Here is a 22,173-nt window from a genome sequence, read left to right as displayed (position 1 = left end):
CATGTGCCAATCGGGCGAGCCAGGGTAACAGAGCTCTTGGTGCGACCATACGACCTTCAGATGATCTCCATAATTTGGATTCATTTTCAAATTCACATCCAGCCAATATCCACAAATCTCATTCTTTAGCACTAACAGCTGTCTGCAAAGTATTTACATCGTCAATGGTCAGCGTCACCCCTTGTCTCAATACACATTGTGATATCAAAAGAGCTCCGGTGTTGGCAGCAGATTTTGCAGCTATATCTACCCTTGCATTTCCCCGTGAGACGTCATCAGATCTCCCGGTGTGGACGTCACATTTAACCACTGCAATTTGGTGAGGCAGAAGTATCACTTCCAGCAGATTTGCAATCCATGTTCCATTCCTCACCCGCGCACCTGATGATGTTATGAAATCCCTTTCGCGCCAGAGGGCTCCAAATTGGTGTACAGCACCAAAGGCATAGCCGGAATCAGTGTAAATTGTCACTATTTGGCCTTTGGCTGAATGGCATGCACGAGTGAGGGCGAACAGTTCTGCTTGCTGCACGGAGCAGCTCTTAGCCAATCTCCCGTCTCCGATTACTTCGTGATCAGAGCAAACGGCGTAGCCTGTTAATAGATATCCACTAGGTGCACGTGATGTCAAACCATCAACATATAAAATCAATTCAGAATTTTGGATTGGTGTGTCTCTCAAATCAGGACGCGGTAGACACGTGTGTACGATTATCTCCTCACAATTGTGAGGATCACCATCTTGTTCTCCTGGCAGCAAACTAGTAGGATTCAGCAGTGCACATCTTCTAATCGTAATGTTCGTGGGTGCTGTGAGTGAGAGTTCGTATGTCGTTGCTCTTGAAGCCGAAAAATGCTGTGTTTTTGTTTTTAACAGTATCGCTGTGACTGTGTGCGGCACCATGAGAATCAAAGTGCGTCCCGCCACGAGTAGTTCTGTCGCCTGCACCGCGAGCGAAGTGGCTGCTACTGCCTTTAGACAAGATGGGAATCCTTGCGCTACCGGATCCAATTTAGTACTGTAATATGCAACAGGTCGTAATTTATTTCCGTGCTTCTGTGTCAGCACCGACTGTGCAAACCCCTGACTCTCACATGCGTACAAATGAAAAGGTTTTTCATAGTTTGGTATACCCAGAGCAGGAGCAGAAGAAAGAGCCTGCTTTAACATTACAAAAGCCTTATTTGCATCTTGTGTCTATGCCAGTGGACTGGGCGCGTTCGCCGAACCAATTTCCAGCAGGGGGCGGACTAAGGGCGCATAATATGGTATCCACTGCCTGCAATAGCCAGTCGTTCCAAGGAAAGATCTCATCTGTGATGTGGATTTTTTAAACCCACCTTGTTGTGATCGTTGTCCTCCTGAAGGATTCTAACTGGTCGATTGTGGAATCCTATTTGACTTCAGACAGAGTTTAACGTTTGTCCGATTTGATTATAAAACCCTACAAAAACCCTATCGACACTGATAAAACTGATGTCCACACAAGTCCTTCCTTGTGAAACAATTTATTTCCTAATTATACACCATACACTTCTCACCCTTGTACAATGAACTTAAGAATCCCCATTTGATTGCAATATTATTTGGTTCTATTTCATTTATTCTTATTTTAGTTAACAGTTAGACCAACCCGATTCAATTCACATCTACATTACATCAGAGAGTTTTATTCTAACTTGGTACTTGGTCAGTTCCAAGGAGTACAAGCCACTGAGAAACTATACTTCCTCACGTGCTCGTACTAAGAAAATGTGTCTTTCAAAACATTTTATACTTCCATGAGAGAGAGGTTGGGGGATATTCACCCAGACTGTAGATGTGTCCTTTAGACAAAAAGCCACTTTGTACATTTTCTAAGCAAAGGTTCATTTATCAGCTCGGTCACTCTGCTCCAGAATAACACATTTCTTATCATTTAGGGCAAAAGTCTTTTGGCCAGAAATGACAGCCAATTCAATTTGCAGCATAAAAGTTACATTTCTGAAACTCCATTTGTTACAATTTAAAATACATTAATATAAATTTTTTCCCCCACACTCCCCCGTTTTTTTTTTTTAAGGAAAATTTGAATAATTTTTCTTACACATGATTACCATGTCCCATTCCTGAAGGAGAAAAAAGATTTCCATTATTCAAGTTCAATCAACAATGGCAGCGAGTGCTCATGTCAGAAAATGAGTGTGTTTCCATTTAATTTATGGCCTGTTCATCAGCATGTGTTACACATTGGAAACATGCTACCCGAAGTCAGAAGATAAACAGGTCAGGGTGTGGATAGAGTGGCACCCAACGGGAAACACAATCGAAGCACTCCTTGAGCTGAGGAGAAGGTAGATGTGGGCAAGTACAAGTTTGGGCCGGACACTGGGTTGAAGGAGCGCAGTGTGGAACTCCAGGCCTGTCGTACATTGAAGTGACCACAGCAAGTTCATGATGTATTTGCAGAGCGGCAATCGAGAGTGTGGCTGAGAACATTCCTCCATGCAGGCACCACACAACGCCGACGTTAAGACTTTGCTCAACCTTCTCCTCAGTGGGTTTTTTCTTTCTTTTCCCACATTGCTCCATCTTATCTCCTCAGGAAGGGGAGGGATAATCATGTGTTGAATGCTCAATCACCCAAATCTGGGTTCTCCCATCGTCCAATCTTTGTGTGGAAGCTTCATTTAGATGAAATCGTACATTGCTTCAAAGACTGCTTTCAACACTCCGAAACAAACAAAGCATCAATTAAACACCAATCAATAAACGTCATGGGCACATGTAGTTCTACAAGACTAACAAAGATTCTTATGGAAGCATTTAACTTGCATTATATGTCATATCAATATTTTAATCCCTTTCCTTGTTATTTCCCAAAACACATTGCTAAAATATACAGAAATCCCAGTTGTACGTATACTCAAAACATCCATCTCATTTGCTATTTCCATCGACATTTTAAATCTCTGACATTTCTCCATCTGTCCACTTCTCTCTCACCAAAACAGCAAACATGCTCCATTTTTCCAATTCACATACACAAACCATCTATCACTTCCTCAAACCTTCTCAATTACGAATCCATTTTCTTTTATCAAAACAAATAAATAATTTTAAACAGTTTTACAAAAATTGTCAAATCACTTGTCAAATATCATTTAAATTCCAGCTCAAACACTCTGTCTACACATGCAGCTTCACCCTCCACAATCTTTATCCCAGTCTTGGAAAAGCATCTTAAACTTCAGACTAATAAACATCCAAACTCTCTTAAACAACTTTTGGTCAAAACAATAAAATATTTCCTTTTAAAATCCATAAATGAAAAATTAAATCTTCAGCATCTATCCAATTAAATCATGAATTTACCTTGACTGAATCGATCAAAGGGTTACACTGGGTTGTTTGCCATTGCCTTCCCAGCACAAGTTCAGGTAACCTCAACATTCGCAGACGAATAAAACAATATTTCAATGTCCATCCGAGGGAATCATCTATTATCTGTGAATTGCCCCACGTGCTAAACATCATCAAATCATTAAAATCATTCCAAATCACGTTTCTACATTTAAATCACATACAGTATATCCACATTCACAATTGTTATTTCACAATTTATTCAAAATCCCGATGGTTGTAAAATAAAACTTCAACACTTTTTCCTAAATGGATTTCACTTTAAACATTCAGTAGAGAGGGTGCGCCACAAACACCAAGGAACAAGGAACAGGAAGTTCTCTCCACATCCAGTGGGAAGAAAAAGGAAAAACTCTGACAGGCAAAACCCACAGTTTGCATTACTCTGTCATGGCTTCAACACATACACTAAACAGCATTGCATCTCATTGACTCGCGTGTGATCACGTGACAAATACCAATCACATTTCTATCTCATCCTCTTGAATCTGCATATGAATCGAATTTCACACCTAAAGCAAAGGCTCGAACAAAGACTCAGTGTAAAGATATGCCACCCGCCACAGATCGAGTGGAGGGGGTCTCACACAGTGTAGTTTGCGACCTTCGCGTGGAAATACAACGCAAAGAATGTACAACATGCCATTTCAAACAGACCCACAGCTCAACTCAGCACGAGTTAAAATATCGTCAAAATCCCAACAGAACACGTTTCATTGCAGTGAATATTGGAATAGCACAAGTTTCATTTTTTACTCTCAGTAACACATCGCATCTCAATGCAAATCACCAACCATGCTCCCAGCTGGTTAATCATCTCCTGCACTCTACAAAACGTTTCGTGCAAATCATTGCATTTACAAATCTGTAAAACCTCCACACAATATAATATAACAACCTCACTGCCAACAAACTTCCAGTGAGTTCAATGAACAAAAGTAACTCTTATAACTCTTACAAACAGGTAACTTATAATATTTATCTATTTTAACCCGATCTCGGCGTCTCAGCCGTGTCCCCGGCCTCTCTCTCACAGCCGGTCCGTATCAATGCAAACATGTGGCATGTCGCTTCATCATGCCCATTTGATTACGCATTTGGCTCCTCAACGAGCCTCTTCTTGTCATCTGACTCCTCTTCTTCTCCAGCAATTTTCTAAAACAACTACAGTACTTATTATTTACTTTAAAACGGACTCCCTCCGCCGGATCCTCTTCTTTCTCTCAATAAAATTATCTGACAATGAACTTTTCTTTGTTTGAAATGCGTTACCTGCTGAGAGCGCTCTCCCTTACCTTCGCTCAAGCACTTGTCGTTCCTCCAGGCACTGCCTCCGGCAGATTAAGCACCTCCGGTCACGAGCACCGCACCAACGTCGGTTCGAATCCGAGTCTCGGCGCCAACTGATGTGGATTTTTTAAACCCACCTTGTTGTGATCGTTGTCCTCCTGAAGGATTCTAACTGGTCGATTGTGGAATCCTATTTGACTTCAGACAGAGTTTAACGTTTGTCCGATTTGATTATAAAACCCTACAAAAACCCCATCGACACTGATAAAACTGATGTCCACACAAGTCCTTCCTTGTGAAACAATTTATTTCCAAATTATACACCATACACTTCTCACCCTTGTACAATGAACTTAAGAATCCCCATTTGATTGCAATATTATTTGGTTCTATTTCATTTATTCTTATTTTAGTTAACAGTTAGACCAACCCGATTCAATTCACATCTACATTACATCAGAGAGTTTTATTCTAACTTGGTACTTGGTCAGTTCCAAGGAGTACGAGCCACTGAGAAACTATACTTCCTCACGTGCTCATACTAAGAAAATGTGTCTTTCAAAACATTTTATACTTCCATGAGAGAGAGGTTGGGGGATATTCACCCAGACTGTAGACGTGTCCTTTAGACAAAAAGCCACTTTGTACATTTTCTAAGCAAAGGTTCATTCATCAGCTCGGTCACTCTGCTCCAGAACAACACATTTCTTATCATTTAGGGCAAAAGTCTTTTGGCCAGAAATGACAGCCAATTCAATTTGCAGCATAAAAGTTACATTTCTGAAACTCCATTTGTTACAATTTAAAATACATTAATATAAATTTTTCCCCCACAGTAGTTGGCTAGGGCATATCCAGATGGATTTTGTTTTTAGATGGTATTTGTCTGTTTAGCAGTAGTTGGCTAGGGCAGTTTTAATATTGCAGCCATACGTTCCGGGGAGATGAGTCTTGTATCTCCCTTCAAAATATGCCCCAAATATTTAACCTCTTCTTGGCAAAACTGCAATTTGGCTTTCGATGCTTTGTGTCCCTTTCTGGCTGAAGCTCCCAACAGCGTCAACATATCTCGCTCGCATGCGTCTTTCGATGCTGAACAGATCAACAGGTCGTCAACATATTGAATCAGTGTGGTTCCACAGGGAAAAACTATATCATTCAAGTTGCTTTTCAGAGCTCGAGAGAACAATGTCGGACTCTCACGATACCCTTGAGGGAGGACAGTCCAAGTGTATTGCCTTCCCTTATATGTGAACGCGAAAAGAAATTGTGCTTCTTGGGCTATCGGTATACTAAAAAAAGCTGAACAAAGATCCACGACACTAAAATAGGTAGTAGTACTTGGGATGCTTGCTAGAATGGTAGTTGGATTTGCAATTACAGGGTAAGCTGGAATCACCGTGTCATTCACTGCCCTCAAATCCTGTATGAATCTCCACGTCGACTTCCCAGGTTTTCCTACAGGTAAGATCGGTGTATTACATTGACTAACTATGGGAATAATTATCCCTTGCTTCAATAGCACTTCCACTACGGGTGCAATCCCTACTTCTGCTTCTGGGCGCAAAGGGTATAGCGATTTTCGAGGCAGTTTCTTTTCTGGATCTATATTGATATTGACTGGGTGCATGCCTCTAATTCACCCTACATCATTGGCATGTGTTGCCCACAGACAAGTCGGGACTTGTTCGAGTAATACAGGTAATTTTTGGAAACTGAACAAAATCCATCTGGATATGAACAAAAGGTCCGAATGGAATTGGATGACCCCCTGGGGCCATCAGCACCCCCCTTGCTGGGTTATGTTTTTGGCAAATGTGACAGGTCCTACAATACTTTTGTGCAATTGGACTAAACCCCGGGGCAAACCACTGTCTCCCAACTGAAGCACCCATGCCCCCCTTGCTGGTATGCCTGGCCCCATGTGCCAATCGTGTGAGCCAAGTAGGGGGTGGGGGCGGGGGGGGAGGGGTTGACAGAGAGGGGTAGAGGGAAAGTCAGGAGATAGAGGGGGAAAGAGAGAGGAGGGAGGAGGAAAGAGAGAGTTGGAAGGGAGGGTAAAGAGAGAGAGGACGGAAGCGGAAACAGAGAGGATGGAGGTGGAAAGAGAGTGCAGGGAGGGGGAAAGAGAGAGGAGGGAGGGGGAAGAGAGAGGAGGGAGGGAGGAAGAGAGTGCAGGGAGGGGAAAGAGAGAGGAGAGAGGAGGAAAGAGAGAGGAGAGAAAAGGAAAGAGAGAGAGAGAGAGAGAGAGAGAGAGAGAGAGAGAGAGAGAGAGAGAGAGAGAGAGAGAGAGAGAGAGAGAGAGAGAGAGAGAGAGAGAGAGAGAGAGGAGATAGGGTGGAAAAGAGAGGAGGGAGGAGCGAGGATGGAGGGAGAGTGAGGTGGGGTGGGGGGTGGGGTTAAGGAAGGCAGTGAGAGGTGAGAGGTGAGAGGAACGGAAGGCAGACGTGTGGTAGAGTGTCAATTATGATTCATACCGTCTCATCAAAATGATTCTGCAAAGAATAACTATAAAGAAGAAAACAAAATAATGTCTGAAACCCATTTTCTACCGGTCATACTATAAATACCACCCAGAGACAAAATCTGCCTGAATATGTCCGGAGATAAACACCGTCCGGAGCCAAGCTGTCCGGAGACAAACACCGCTCGGACACATCTGGAGACAAACTCCTGTCCAGACATAAACACTGCCCAGACACATCCAGAGACAAGCTCCCATCCGGACACATCCGGCGACAAACTCCCATCCGAACATGTCTCGAGACAAACTCCCACCCGGACACGTCTGGAGACAAACCCCGCCCGGATATAACCACCATCCAGACACAAATGGAGATACGCATCCAGATACAAACACCACCGGGACACCTTCGGAGGCAAACACAGTCCAGACATAAATTCCGTCCAGACGCGTCTGGGGCCAAGCTGTCCGGAGACAAACACCGCCCGGATGCTTCCAGAGATAAACTCCCGTCTGGACATAAGCACTGCCTGGACACGTCCAGAGACAAACTCCCATCCAGATACACCTGGAGACAAACCCTGCCTGGACATAACCACCGTCAAGACACATATGGAGATAACCACCATCCAGATCCATCCAGGGAGAGAGAGAGAGAGAGAGAGAGAGAGAGAGAGAGAGAGAGAGAGAGAGACAGAAGAGAGAAAGGTGAGGGGTGGAGGTGGGGTTGGTAAAGAGAATGATATGTTCCACTTAATGACTGAACACACACACACACAAACATGTCAGAACAGCTATACACACAATGACAAAACAGAGTTTAAAATGTAATCCGCTGGCACATCTGCAAAAACTTTGATGTCCCAGTTCCAGAAAATTTGTGGGAACATGAAGCAAAAGTAATCACTTTTGATCAGGCCAAAAAACATGGTGGCTTCAGACCCCAGTGAGCTTACCCAGGAAATGCCTTAAGACCCCAGACATCAAGGTGGCTGAGGATTGACTGATGAAGGATATGATAAAATATGGCCGTTAATTATCTTCAAAAGGGGTGCTTTAATTAACCCAAACACCCAATTTTCACTCTGCACTTCCTTGGAGTTGTCTTGGTATGCATTCAAAGTTTCAGGCTGCTAGGTTTCATGGTTTTGGAGTTATGGAGGGGACACACTGACATAATGACACACACACTGCCTTTTATTCGTTTAGATGTAACTATATATATGGTGTGCATGTATATAGTCATGTGCTCGGTAGTCATCACCACTCAAAGTACCACGCCCTGTTTCACAAACCTAGTTATGGCCCTGATTCCGAGTGGTTGGAGAAAACAGGTCGTTCCACCAAATGCAAATGAAACAGGACTTGTGCCACAAAGCTCGTTACAGAAAACTAACTCTTTATTAACAATTTCATTAAATTTACCAGAACACATTAAAATTACGGATTAATTAAACAGGATGTTGATTGAGGTATGCCAACGAATGGCCTACTCTATTCAGCAAGGAGAAACTGACATTTTGGGTGTTAACTTTTATTTGGAGCAAAATAGTGTTATTCATGTGGATCAGGCATTACGTGGTGGAGGTATGCGCTCTACTTATTGTCTAGTTCTACCTGTCTATCGATGCAGATTGACACTCACCCTCACCAGCAAGACTAGTTCTTCAGTCTACTTTAATACTTTTCTTAACTGAGCAAGTGGCAGTGCAATGTCTCATTCTGAAATCAAGGCAGCAGGAACAGTATGTAGGTGCTTTGAGATGATGTATCAAGCATGTGCTGATTGACTTGATTGTTTGGGCAGCAGAGGCAGTTGCAACCTTCTGTTCACCACTGGGTTTTGTGTGTGTGCCACCATTGGAAATGATCTTCTCTTTTTTGTGCCTCGCCCCTCCGACAAGGTCAGAGAGGGACATTAAAATGAGTTCCGTCCGAAAGATCAACCGATCATCTGTCTATGTACTTTTGTGTAGGTGATATTTCAAAAACCGTCAAACATTGAGCTTTCATATTACACAGATCTATCCCTCATAGTACCCTAAAGGAGGGGGACTGAGGTTATCAGCTCCTTGTTGATTCATGATTACTGAACTCCTAGTTTGCCTTGCAGTACCGTAATATATTTTTGATGGTTAATGCCCCACATAACATTAGTGCAATGTCTGATATCTGAGTGCTGTCAGAATCCCGCTGTTTATTTTAATAATTGCTGCTTTTGGAGGAAGTAAATACAATTACTTGGTAATTGGTCAAAATGCTCGTAAGTATCGATTTTAATCATTGCTGTACTTGTGAGTTAGTAAATGCAATCACTATTTTCAAAAATTGCATTGCAGTTGTGTAAATTTCGATATCGTATGATGTAAAGTTACAATATGTCGCTCAAACATTTAACCTTAGGATTTTAGTGTAAATATTAATCCATCAATACTTCTCTGCAGATGCAATACAAGGGGCGGATGTCCAGGCAGTGCACGGATACATAGTTCATGATGGTGAGACTGGACAAGAGGTGCAGATCCCATACCCTGAAGGTGCTGACGGCAAAGTGCAATGCGGTCAAGCTTTCCATCATGGGCGCTTCATCTCAGGATTACGCAAAAAAGCCCAGACCCATTCCACGTAAGCTCTGAGGTCAAGGGCAGTTTGAAGCACATGAATGAATATTAACTAAGACCAGAGAAAACGTCTTGAATTAATAAATATCGACATATGCATCAAATAAGAGATAACAAATGACAAGTTAAGGACAGCATTGCATGAACTGTGACAGTGTGTGCTACATTGAGGGAACTGCTCTCCGACTCATTGAGGAGGATGGCAAGGTGCTGGGGATTGAGTACCGTGAAAAGCAAAGTGGAGAAGTGAAGGTGAGTTGGAATTTTGTCTGCAACATTTGTGGCTTTTCAGACCAGTTTACGTTGAAGAGTAAATTATCGTTGTCAATTTCACTTTCGTTTTCGTGATGGTCGGTGGTCTTTTTTGCACAGGAATTGAGAACACCACTCACAATCATAGCTGATGGTTGTTTCTCCAAGTTCCGCAAAAGTCTCATCAAAACCTCTGTCAGCATCCACTCACATTTCATGGGCTTTCTCATGCAGGTCAGTGCCAGCACATCCAGAGATGCTTGGCAGTGAGAAAGAAAACTTTGTTGGCTTCATCATTAAACCAGAGCATGAGAGAACATGAAAAGAATTAGGGTGAATGTGGACTTATTTTGGGGGTGGATGGAGAAGGGGGGGCAGTGGGGGTTTTTTTGGCTGACTGGCTGACAGGGTTGCTTTGAGGTAGCACATTCACAGACAGGATGTTGCATCAATAAATTTGCCATCCTTCGGAGAGGATATTGAGCCAGTTGTCCCACCAGCTTGCATTAGTTTGTGGATGTTAAAAATCCCACCACACCTGTGAAAAAGAGTAGGTTAGTGTTTGTTAATACTTATGGCAAAGTTAACCTTACCTGTCGTAATTCACAGGTGCACTGTAGCACCACCTTAGATTCTCCTTAATAATTTTTTCAAACAGCTTCTAATTAAAAATGGTCAAATTTGCATTTTGTTTGTAGATAAGGCAGAGGATGTAGCAGTTAGTATTCATTGGTAGACCTTGTGGTTTTGCTTAACACCATCAGGTGCTCAATTCTGCAGTGCAATATTTTGTGAATTAGCTCCACTATTTGGTATACGATTCACCCCCCCCCCCACCCCCAACGCCTGACTAATAGGACCCTGGGTCCTGGCCCTGTAAGTGTACTTGATGACCACAGGGCCTGTCAGCACTCAGTGCACCCTTATGGTTCAACTGCATCTCCATAACTGGGGTTTTTAAAAATGGTTTGGAGGACTCACAAAAACGAATTGCATAAATGGCCCACATGGCCTTTCAGCAGGTCTTATTGGTCCATGTGACCTTCAAGCAGGTGGTGAGTCTTTGTGGCTTTTATAGCCCAACAAGAATCCACAACAGTTGTTTTCCTTGAACTTTATGACCCAACAAGCAACAATGACCATGGCCCTTGTGGTCTTCAAACAAACGTCTTTGGCCTTTCTGGCCCAGAAAAATGGCACAACGCAGCAGGTGAGTGGCGATGGCACCAAAGGTGGCAAGCTGGCAAAACTGGCATGGCTAAATAGCATGCCTGGACTGGCATGTGGCAAGGCATGGCTGACAGTCAAGCTATATGCAGGTAAGTAGCCAGCAGATGTCGTGAGCCAGCAGACGGTATCATCGTCAGGGGTTGGAGCATGCAGCAGCAGCAGGTATGGAGGCAGGCCTCAATCCTAACATAACACTATCCTGAGCTGCCCAGCTAATCCCTTTGTTGTATCCTCTAACTCTTGCCCCTGTAAACCCTACCAAACGAATCTGTCACTCCCATGGCCCACTAATGCCATAAGCTAAACTATCTCCTGGGAGAAAAATTAAGGCATGTACCTTGATAGAACACTGAGGTGGCATGGCCCCACATGGCTCACTGGTGGAGTAGCCTGATAGATGTACACGAACAATTTGGGACACATTGGGTCCACGGAAAAGCCAATTACCCCACACCATTTAACTCTGGCAGCAGCAGAGATCTAAAATGGTGCCAAGGGGGAACATCCCTAACTAGCCTAACATCATCAAAAACAAGTTTTGTGTTCAACTTTAACCCCATCTACTGTGGTTCTATCTCACCAATTTATCCGCTATCTCACATGCTGGTGTTCTAACAAGTTTGGGCCTGGCCCTCCAAATTTCTAACTGTGCTCCTGCACAATATTGTGGCTGGGCAGTGTGGCTTCCACTGCTGAAGCGTCAGAGAGTGTTTTAGGCAAAAAACATTTTTAAGCCTTTGTAGCTTCGTGAAAGGTAGAAGTTTTAAATAATCTCCGGCACCCTTCCTTTGCGGGTGTTGAAAAGTGCTTTAGGCCACTACAAAAAAACAGAAATAAACCAAAATTTGATTTCTTCAAAATGCCAACAACATTAGAACAGCAACGGACAACAGTGGGTACTCTAGCTGGTATTCGAGGGGCAACTTAGCTAAATATAGCATAACAATATCCAAAACTGTTCATAATATAATAGGCTACTAGTGTGCCAAATTTGGTGCTTTCCTCACAAAATGCACAATTGTTATGTTAAGTTGCCCCACTATATATATATATATATATATATATATATATATATATATATATATATATATATATATATATATATATATATATATATATATATATATATAACAGACGGAAGAAATATATAGAAGAGACGGAAGAAAACAGACATTCTTTGCCACCTCTGCAGGATTATCAGCAATACAGATCACAGTATGCTGAATTGGTGTTGGCTGGTTCAACTCCTATCCTTGTGTACCGCATCAGCTCATGGGAGACTCGTGTCCTCGTGGATGTGCGCGGAAACCTGCCCCGTGATCCAAAGAACTATTTGCTACATGAGGTAGCTCCCAATCTGCCAGGTATGTTCCCTTCTTTTTTTGGCATACAATCACCCCTCATCGTGTTTGTACATAACAAATCGCATGTGCTCCCATTTAGGATTCAAACATAACCTTTTCTTGTTTTGACAGAGCACCTGCGGGAAGCCTTTTGCAAGTCGTTACAATCCTCACACCTTCGTTGCATGCCTGCCAGCTTTCTACCTCCATCACCAGTCGATAAAGCAGGTAGTGGGTGATAGGTTTTTCCTGTGCATGGTCACCGTCACATTTGTTGTTCTATTGTGAACAACACATACAGAAACTAGAAGGGCACTTCAAAGAGCGCATACCTCCACCTGGCTGAACAGCTTATGTTTTGTATCCCACTCATCGGCCAGATCTGCATCCAAACTTTAATCAAAATCTAATCAGCTTGTTCTTGTCACCTTCCCAACTCATCCAATAAGTTTTTGTCATAACTCATGCAAAACCTTTTGAGATATCGTGCCTTATATCGGTTTTATCCCAAGCGCTCAATGGTGAAGAATCACTTAAAAATTCTTGCATCCGGATGCGGATTCAGATCTTCACCAAAATCGAATTGATTCGTCATTTTTACACACCCAACCTGCCTTTCCGAATTTCATCCGAATCCATCCACAACTTTTTGAGAAATCCTGCACACAAACAAACAGACAGGGGTGTAAACATAATCTCCGCAATTAAAATTTTTTCTAATCCTAATCTGGATTCGGATCTTCACCAAAATCGAATCAATTCTTCCTTGTCACACACCCAACCTTTCCACCAAGTTTCGTCTGAATCCGTTCATAACGTTTTGAGATATCGTGCGAGATATCGGTTTTAGCCTGATCACTCAATGGTGAAGAATGACTAATTCTATTTTTTTAGATCCTCGTGGAGGATCTCTCAGTCTTACTCACGTTGTTGTTATTCATCTTCTTCTTGTGGACTTTTTTGTTTCACAGCCTACAGTTCTCATCGAAACTTACTGAAACTTGGCGTATATATGTAAAAATGCCCTGTGCAGACAGTAACCATCTCCGATTTTGAAAATTCCTCCAAGGAAAAAAGTTATGACGTCAAAATATCTCCGCTAATGGAAATCGACTGAGAAATTCTCTCAGAAACTAGGCAAGCTTTTTGAATTCTGTTTGCGAGAATCGAACAGGGCATTAGCAGAGATTAATTACTGCACATATGATACATCACTATGACGTCATATCAATTTTTATGACGTCATTCCTATTTTTTTGTTTCAGGACCCAGAGTTTTCATCGGATCTTTGTGAAACTTGCCATGTATATGCAGAAAGCCCACGCGCAGGCAGTAACCATCTCCGATTTTGGAAATTCTTCCTAGAAAAAAAGTTGACGTCATAATATCGCCGCTAATGGAAATCGCCGATACCATTATCTCCGAAACTAGGCAAGCTGTTTGAATTTTGTTTGTGGGAATCAAGCCGGGCATTAGCACAGATAATTTATCGCAAACCTGATACATCACAATGATGTCATATTCGTGTTTATGACGTCATATTTAAGAGGACGAGGATCTTAGCTCATTTAAGCTTGTTTATTCTCGGATCCGGATCCATATTCGGATCTTCACCAAAATTGTATCAATTCTTCCATGTCACATACCCAACCTGCCTATCAAATTTCATCTGAATCCCCCTACAACTTTTTGAGATATCCTGCACACAACCAACCAAACCCACAGAGGTGAAAACATAATCTCTCTCCATCGCACATGACAAAGATAATTATTGGGAAATTTCCTGAAGTTTAATTATCTTGCATAATGATGCACTTACATCATATAAGGATGTAAATTAAGCCATTGGCATTGATCATACCCAATGCGGATCATTGCAGGTGTACTCGTTTTAGGGGATGCGTACAATATGCGACACCCACTTACTGGCGGCGGCATGAGTGTTGCATTGAATGATGTACACATCTGGCACGAGCTCATGTTGGGCCTTCCGAACCTCACAAATGAAAAAGCTCTGCAGAGGGTGAGGCTCTTGGGTTGTAAGTATTTTCTGATTATTTCCTGGTGGGGAAAATACCATCTCCGCTTTGACTTTAGTCACGGCCAACATATCATTGTGATTTGGGAAGTTGGTGGCCAGTAAAAAATATCAAACATACTTGCAACACTTGTTTAGGTGTTGGTATTTATCTATTTATTTGATAACCTTCTCATATAGGCTATACTTATCAAATGGGGCTCGTTGAGGAGACCTTGAGAATAAAAGATAAAAAGCAAATGAAAATGATTTGCTGCGGTAATTTAAAATGGCATTCACAAAATGGTTTTGTTTATCACGGCTGATGTGAAATTAAAAGCAATATTTTCACAAGATGAACCGAGCAGCCAACTATGAAATCAGGAAATGGAAACATAACAGCATAAAATTCCAGATTAAGTTTCAAAAATGATTGTTAAAGTTTTCAAGTGTGCAAATATGTGTCTACCCAAGGAGATATTGTGTTGCTTTTAGAGGCACAAGTATACCAGCGGTTGGGCCAACACGGAAATGTTGCTTGGAATCATCAGCTAAGCTAAGTACAGGACGCAGCACTGAAAATCTCCTCCAGATGGATGCTACACACATCACACTGCAGCCAAAAATGAGCAAATTCTCACACCTTTCAGTTCCCTACAAGGGGAATCCCCAAAGTGGTGTCTCACATGAGAAGGTGCTCATAATCTATCTATTTTTTTATTTGGGGGGGGGGTGAATCTTTGCAGCGTGATCTTATGCAGTCATTGCAAGCCAGCTCGAGTGCAAGTGCAGAAGCGCGAGCCAACGTGGTTTGATTATAATTATACAGGCCAGACTATAGATGGAGGGGAAAGTCAGCAACTCTCGCACTCATCTATAATAATAAATGTCAGTGTGTGTGTGTGTGTGTGTGTGTGTGTGTGTGTGTGTGTGTGTGTGTGTGTGTGTTTCCTCCATAACTCCAAAACCATGAAACCTAGTGGCCTGAAACTTTGCATGCATACCAGAGGAACTCCATGGGAGTGAATGGATGAAAACTTGGTGTTTTGGTAAAGTGAAACACTTCTTGTGAAGATAATTAAAAAGCTTTTAAAATTAATACCAAAAACAGGCTTACCCTTGGTAAGCTCATGTTCACCTCACAATGGGTCTTGATCCGGTATTTTGTTTCGGCCTACTCAAAAAGCCTTGGTGATTTTCCACGATGACTTCTCATGGGCTAATTAATGTTTATACCGTAATCAAAATCTGTCTTCATATTTGAGGATTGGAGCTGGTGGACTAAATAACTGTCAAAATCTGGAGTGAAATCTGAAAATTTTAAGAAATTACCAATTCTTATAACCAAGCGTATTTACTTGAAGCAAGCAACCCTGTGATCCCTCCCTCTCCAAATTTACAAATTGCCAAAGTATTAAACTTAACTTTTTCTCCTGTTCGGAGAATTATATTTCGTGAAGGAAAGATTAAAGAATGTGACTAAAGTGCAACTTCATTGAGAGCAATGAAAATAATTACAATAAAGCTCTCATCATAGAATGCCAGATCTTCAACACCTTACTAGGGGTCTCAAAGTCATTTTCCCACAAGGTGGGAGTCCAGAGGGAGTGGGATGGTTTGGGAGGAGGGAGGGGAAGTGGTAGGATGGGAGGAGGGAGGGGAAGTGGTAGGATGGGAGGAGAAGTGGTGGGAAGGGGTGGGGTGGGAGTCTGGAGGGAGGGGGTGTGGGGTGGTAAGTTGGGAGGAGAAGGGGTGGGAAGAGGCAGGGGAAGGGGTGGGGTGGGAGTCTGGAGGGAGGGGGTGTGGGGTGGTAGGTTGGGAGGAGAAGGGATGAGAGAGGTAACCTGATGTTGGTATGCAACTTTGGGTACCTTTGCTAGTTAGAAATAAAGAAGATATTGTTGCTTCACTCCATAGTAGGTGAAAATGATCTTGTATTCATGCAAATCTCCTCTCTGCTTGCAGTCACTGTCAACAGTAGAACACTTGGTGGTTTGTTTGACGAAGTTGAAGAAAATAAGATTAATATATGTTTATCCCATGGGCGTACTCCAAAATCATTTCATTACCTCCGCTATCAAAAGTGGAGGGAGGTTATGTTTTCACCCCTGTTTTTCACTTGGCAAAAGTAGTTCACCAAGTATGTTAGTCTGTAGCGTCTGTTTCTATGTCGCACGATTTTATCCACTCTTTTGAAGCAATCGTTCTGAAATTTCTTGTGGATGTTGGTGACTGGCCAAGAACAGCAACACACATTTTTGGTCAGGATCCGAATCTGGATCGTGATACTTCAGCAACTCTCTTGATAATTACACGTGATACTTCACGATTGAAAGATGAGAGATAGGGCCAAAACCAAAATATAGCACGATATCTCAAAAATGTTGTGGACGGATTTGGATGAAACCTGGTGGATAGGTTGGGTGTGTGACGAGGATGAATTGATTCGATTTTGGTGAGCATCCGTATCCTGATACGAGAATTTTAAACATTTTTGAAGTGAATCTTCATCATTGAGAGGTTGAGTAAAAACAATATATTGCATGATATTTCAAAAGGAGGAGGAGGAGGAGAAGGAGATTGAGACCATACTCTGTGCAGAGCGTTGACGCTGCTTAAGCAGTCTCCGTGGCTATTGGGCGCAATCCTGGACGGGTCCCCACTCCGTCACATTATACCAGCATGCTGGCGCTCATTATGTTGACCTCGGAAGGATGACAGGCCGAGTTAACCCCACCTGGTATTAATTCAACAGCTGAGCAGGATTTGAACTCAGGACCCTGGGATCCAAAGCCCACCACCCCAACCATTAAGCCAACACCAGGAATCATATTTCAAAAGGTTATGGATGGATGCGGACAAAACTTGATGGATAAGTTCGGTGGGTGATGAGAACAAACTAATTAGATTTGGTTCAGGTCCAGATGCAGATCCAGCCTATCATTGGGGTACAAAACGTAAATTGTTTAGCCTGGCAGAGGTATGTGCTCTGCTGAGTGCTGTTCTAGTTTTGTTCCTGTTATGTTTATCTCCATTATATTGTACAAATTGCAGACATATTTGTACACAAGTGCTGGGATTGGAAAGTGACAAAGGCCACCTGTTCTCTTCTGTTTCTATTTTATTGTACTGTATCCATTTTTGTGGAAGAAGATACAATAGAAGATCAACATTCTTAATCATCCAATATCCTTAAAACAATATTTTAATGGTGTTTTTCATGTCGAAGCAAAATGTCAAATGCGTACTGATGCATCAAAACAATGTTTTTGCACTTTTGAGGAAGACTTTTGCAGTCAGTGAATCAAAGTTGCCCTTGTGTACTTTTTCTAGGCAAAGAGGCAGTTCTACCAGCGAAGAAGGAAGTCGCATTCCTTTGTGGTGAACGTGCTTGCTCAAGCACTCTATGAACTCTTTGCTGCTAACGATGGTGAGGAAATGTCATCCAACATTCCAGTGACCAACTGACTCAAAGTGCTTTTTAATTGTCATAACACGAGGAGCAAAGGTCCTTTCATTGAGGATTAAGGAAAGTCACCATTTTAGCTTTCCTAACAAGCTGAGACTGCAGGATTCTGCACCATCAAGGAATTGGGGAGTGGGGAAGTGGGAGCCAATGAAGTCATAGTGGGGAGATGTGTTGGTGACAGAATTTTCTTTTGAGATCATTTGTTTCCGAAACAAAAGGTTTTGAACCTTAATTCATGCCGTGAAGACACAACATTGGTGCACTGCCAAATGAGGTAATCTATACTAATAAAGGTCAATGTGTGCGTGTGCGTGTGTCAGTGTATCTCCTCCATAACCTCAAAAATATACAACCGAGCAGCCTGAAACTTTGCATGCAAACTAAGAAAATTCCAAGGAAGTGCAAGAGTGAAAATTGGGTGTTTGGGTTAATTAAAGCATCCTTTTTGAAGATGATTAACGGCCTTATTTAGTTATATTCTTCATCAGGCGATCCTCGGCCACCTCGCTGTCTGGGGTCTTAAGGCATTTTCTGGGTAACCTTGCTGAGGTCTGAAGCCACCATATGTTTTGGCCTGCTCAACTTTACCTTGACTTGGAACAGGCCGCAACAAATTCTTAACTATCAAGATTTTTTTCACTTTCCTCACTCATATTATCGAATGCCTGTTCATCATAGCTACGAATCGCTGCTTACATTTCAGTGCTTAGAAACACCCGGAAATGCCAGCGTTTCATGGATTTATTTCATTTCCACATATGAATAACCGAAAGAATCTCTTAAACTGACCAGAATTACAAAATGTAAGCTCCAGATTTGATAGTATCTGCAGTTCCGACTCCTAAAAAAGTGTTGATTTTCTAATTCAGACATAGTTTGGACATTCAGACAGAGCTATCGCTTGCCAACCATTCAATTGGAGTGCTTGCTTGAGGACTTAAGCCGCTTGCTGAGCGCTGCAGAGTGGACAGCAGTGCAGTTCCTGTCCTGAATGGGATGTACTGTGTCAGCAGTTGCTGCGAGGTAGAGCGTGTTCTGATAATGCGTTTTTGCTACAGCGCTAATTTAATTCAACAACAACAAGAACAACAACCATGTAGGCATTGTTCCCCCAACCTCAATCTTCACAGGATAGGGTGTCACCCAACGGGCTTGTGTGACCGGTGTAATGTTCACGGGGATTTGGTTCATGTTTTCTCTTTCTTCCCTCGGTACGATGAGCTCACATCACGTCCACCGCATTCTGTCCGTGTCATTGGGATCACGTCGTCTGGCCTACCGGATGCGTTTTGCCATCTGACTCAGAACCACCCCCGTTCTGTCGATCAGTTTTAAAATTCATCAAAGAAACAGGACTAGCAATACAAGCCTCCAGCATCCATATTCGAAGTGTTTAGGTGCGCGCCATATTTCGAGCCTCGCAGCTCTAAAATCGCCATTAAACCCCAAAAAGAAAGAAAGAACAACTGTGCTATGTCATTCTGAGCGAACCTTTCACTCAAAGCGGATGCTTTTGCCACACCACATCATTCAGAGCGAGTGGTTCGTGCTTCATAATTCTGAGCGAGTGATTCGCGATGAGCACGATCCCGACTGCGTGAGTTCCAAGGTGCGTAGGGAGATGGATAATGTCCTGAAATGTTTCAAGGAGGTCTATGAACAGAAAATGAAGGCAGCCACTCAAGTCTCCAATATTAAATTATTTTTTTAAATCCCAAGTGAATCAGCCTCCAACCTCAACTGGACAGCCTGCCACAAGCAATATGTACTGTATCCAACCCGAGTTATGACAAGACTTATTGAAAAGTAATTCATTTTCATGTTTTTATTTGTTATATACTGCTTTTTTGTCCCTCCTCGCTCCCCTACCACTCCTCGCTCCTTCACTCCTCCTTGCTCACCCGACGCTCCACACTCCCTCCTGCTCCCTCATTCCCCCACCCCTCCTCAGTGTCCCTTCCTTCTCGCTCCTCCACCACTTTCTCTCCCCCCTCTTTTTCTCCTCACCCCATAAGTATACCTGTCGTCTGGACGGTGGTTTTGTCCGGTGGAACCCTTCTCTCATACTGCCTTAACTTGCCCTCCCCTCACGCTGCCTTCCCTTTGCGCAACCCTCCTCCTCCCCTCCTTCTTGCTCCCCCCTCCTTCCTCGCCAGTAGAAAATGGATTTGAGTCATTATTTTGTTTCCATCTTCACTGTTATTCTATGCAGAATCATTTTGATGAGGCTGTACGAATCGTAATTAACGCTCCACCGCACGTCTGCCTTCCCTTCTCCCACCTCTCCTCACTCTCCCTTCTCCACCTTCTCAATCTCCCCCACTCTTCTCCCTCTGCATCTTCTCAGTATTCCCGTCAGTGAAACAGTGAGTGGTATTTGCTCGTGTAACAATAAAAAAAATAAACAGGGTCATTAAATATAAGAAGAAAGTGTTGGTATAAAAGCGTTTGTTCCAACAATATAATGACAGGTCATAATGGAGGAGTGACATTGTACAGTGAATACTCAGCTTGGAAATGTTTGTGGGTGCCTTGATGCCCCCATCATGGGGGTATGAAAATAACAATAACATCTGTACAACAAACTTGCATATACATTTCAATTCCCAATTTACTTTCTCGAGTTCCTGTAATTTTCCAACTCATGTACACATCACAGCTCTGTGAGATGTTGATCTCCCTTACTTGCTTACTTCCCTGAGCCCTGTTGACAATACAAGGAAAATACTAATGATTATGTTCTTTTAATGAACCACTCCATGTTTGGGTCAATTCTGAGGGGAAGATAGGTCGATTATATAAAGCCTATATTGCTGACATTGATTGCAGACCCATTGCGGAACCTGCGCCGGGCCTGCTTTCACTACTTCCGCTTGGGTGGCAAATGTGTGTCTGGCCCTGTGGGTCTACTATCTGTGTGAGTATCAGATTGTTCCACTGCACACTTTGCACACATACCTATGAAGCAATTATCTTTCCTAACAATCATTGATGTGAGAAGTGTCTGCATTTTGATCCTCACCCGAATTTGGATGTGCTTCCACAGGTTGACGCCAAAACCCGCGACTCTGATTGGACACTTTTGTGCTGTGGCACTATATGCCGTGTACTTTGCCTTCAAGCTGGAGCCATGGTACGCAAAACCACGAGCCTTCATCACAAGTGCAGTTGTGCTCCATCGTGCCTCCTCGATTCTGTTGTCTCTTATCTGGTCTGAGCTCAAGTATTTCCATGAATGACGACGAGCAGATGGTTGTGCAGAGCTATGCCTACTATTGTATATTTTTTTGCATTAGCCTCGGCTCTGTTTCCATGGTATTTTTCATTGGCCTTTATAAAACTACATGAATTGTGTTTGAGAATGTATGTTTGCATCCTGTGATGGAGGTTATCAGATTTACTGCATAACAGCTTGAGGAATACTGCATTTGGTTTCTATAAATCTCATATTTTGTCACGTTTTGTTTTATCCATTTCTTTTTCTCACTTGCATACAGACCTGTTTCCATTGAAATGCCAAATGAGTGAGTTCCAGATGTGTGATATTTCCATATTTACACTGATTTCAGCGTTTTACTTATTATGTAACACAACTGTGTGGCTCATCGAAGAGAAAGGTGACAGCATGGGCGTCAATTGCTTTTGAAAAGTGGGGGGACATTACATGTCCAGATCACGAAGCCCACTTCATGCCGGCGTGGACACAGCAAGTCTACCCTTGCAAAGTCTTGATTTTATACGCTCGTTGACATGCTGCCTTCTGATCACACAAATCCCTTAAATTAATCTGACCATCTATCGACCATCTTTTTATCAAATGTAAGCAGACGGAGCGAAATTAAACATTAATCATACAAATTTCAAAGCTTCAAGTGTCATCAAAGAAATACATATATATATATATATATATATATATATATATATATATATATATATATATATATATATATATATATATATATACATAAAAAGAATTGTTTATCAAGCCTCCTTCTCATGACCCTTGAACTGATTCACTAAACATAATCTGAAAACTCGACTGACATACAAATCGATATTACACGAGTACGGTCAACTTACCTTA

General features: G+C 42.4%; 1 protein-coding gene across 1 annotated transcript in view; it reads left to right on the top strand.

Moving 5' to 3' along the window:
* SQLE (squalene epoxidase) overlaps positions 1-21,546 on the top strand; it is a 54,795-nt gene extending 33,249 nt beyond the window's left edge. The window contains exons 3-11 of the mRNA XM_085881862.1: positions 9,602-9,782; positions 9,934-10,030; positions 10,151-10,264; positions 12,453-12,624; positions 12,736-12,831; positions 14,484-14,626; positions 17,954-18,050; positions 20,919-21,006; positions 21,136-21,546. Of these exons, the coding sequence (XP_085737988.1) occupies positions 9,602-9,782; positions 9,934-10,030; positions 10,151-10,264; positions 12,453-12,624; positions 12,736-12,831; positions 14,484-14,626; positions 17,954-18,050; positions 20,919-21,006; positions 21,136-21,328 (1,181 nt within the window). The 3' untranslated portion in view covers positions 21,329-21,546. The remainder of the gene's footprint in view (positions 1-9,601; positions 9,783-9,933; positions 10,031-10,150; positions 10,265-12,452; positions 12,625-12,735; positions 12,832-14,483; positions 14,627-17,953; positions 18,051-20,918; positions 21,007-21,135) is intronic.
* Positions 21,547-22,173: the final 627 nt, after the last annotated feature.

The sequence above is a fragment of the Eptatretus burgeri genome, chromosome 5 (assembly GCF_056783735.1).
Source record: "Eptatretus burgeri isolate ZD-2024b chromosome 5, Ebu_testis_v1, whole genome shotgun sequence".
Classification (NCBI taxonomy): Eukaryota; Metazoa; Chordata; class Myxini; order Myxiniformes; family Myxinidae; genus Eptatretus; species Eptatretus burgeri.
This window is presented reverse-complemented; position numbering and strand designations above follow the sequence as displayed.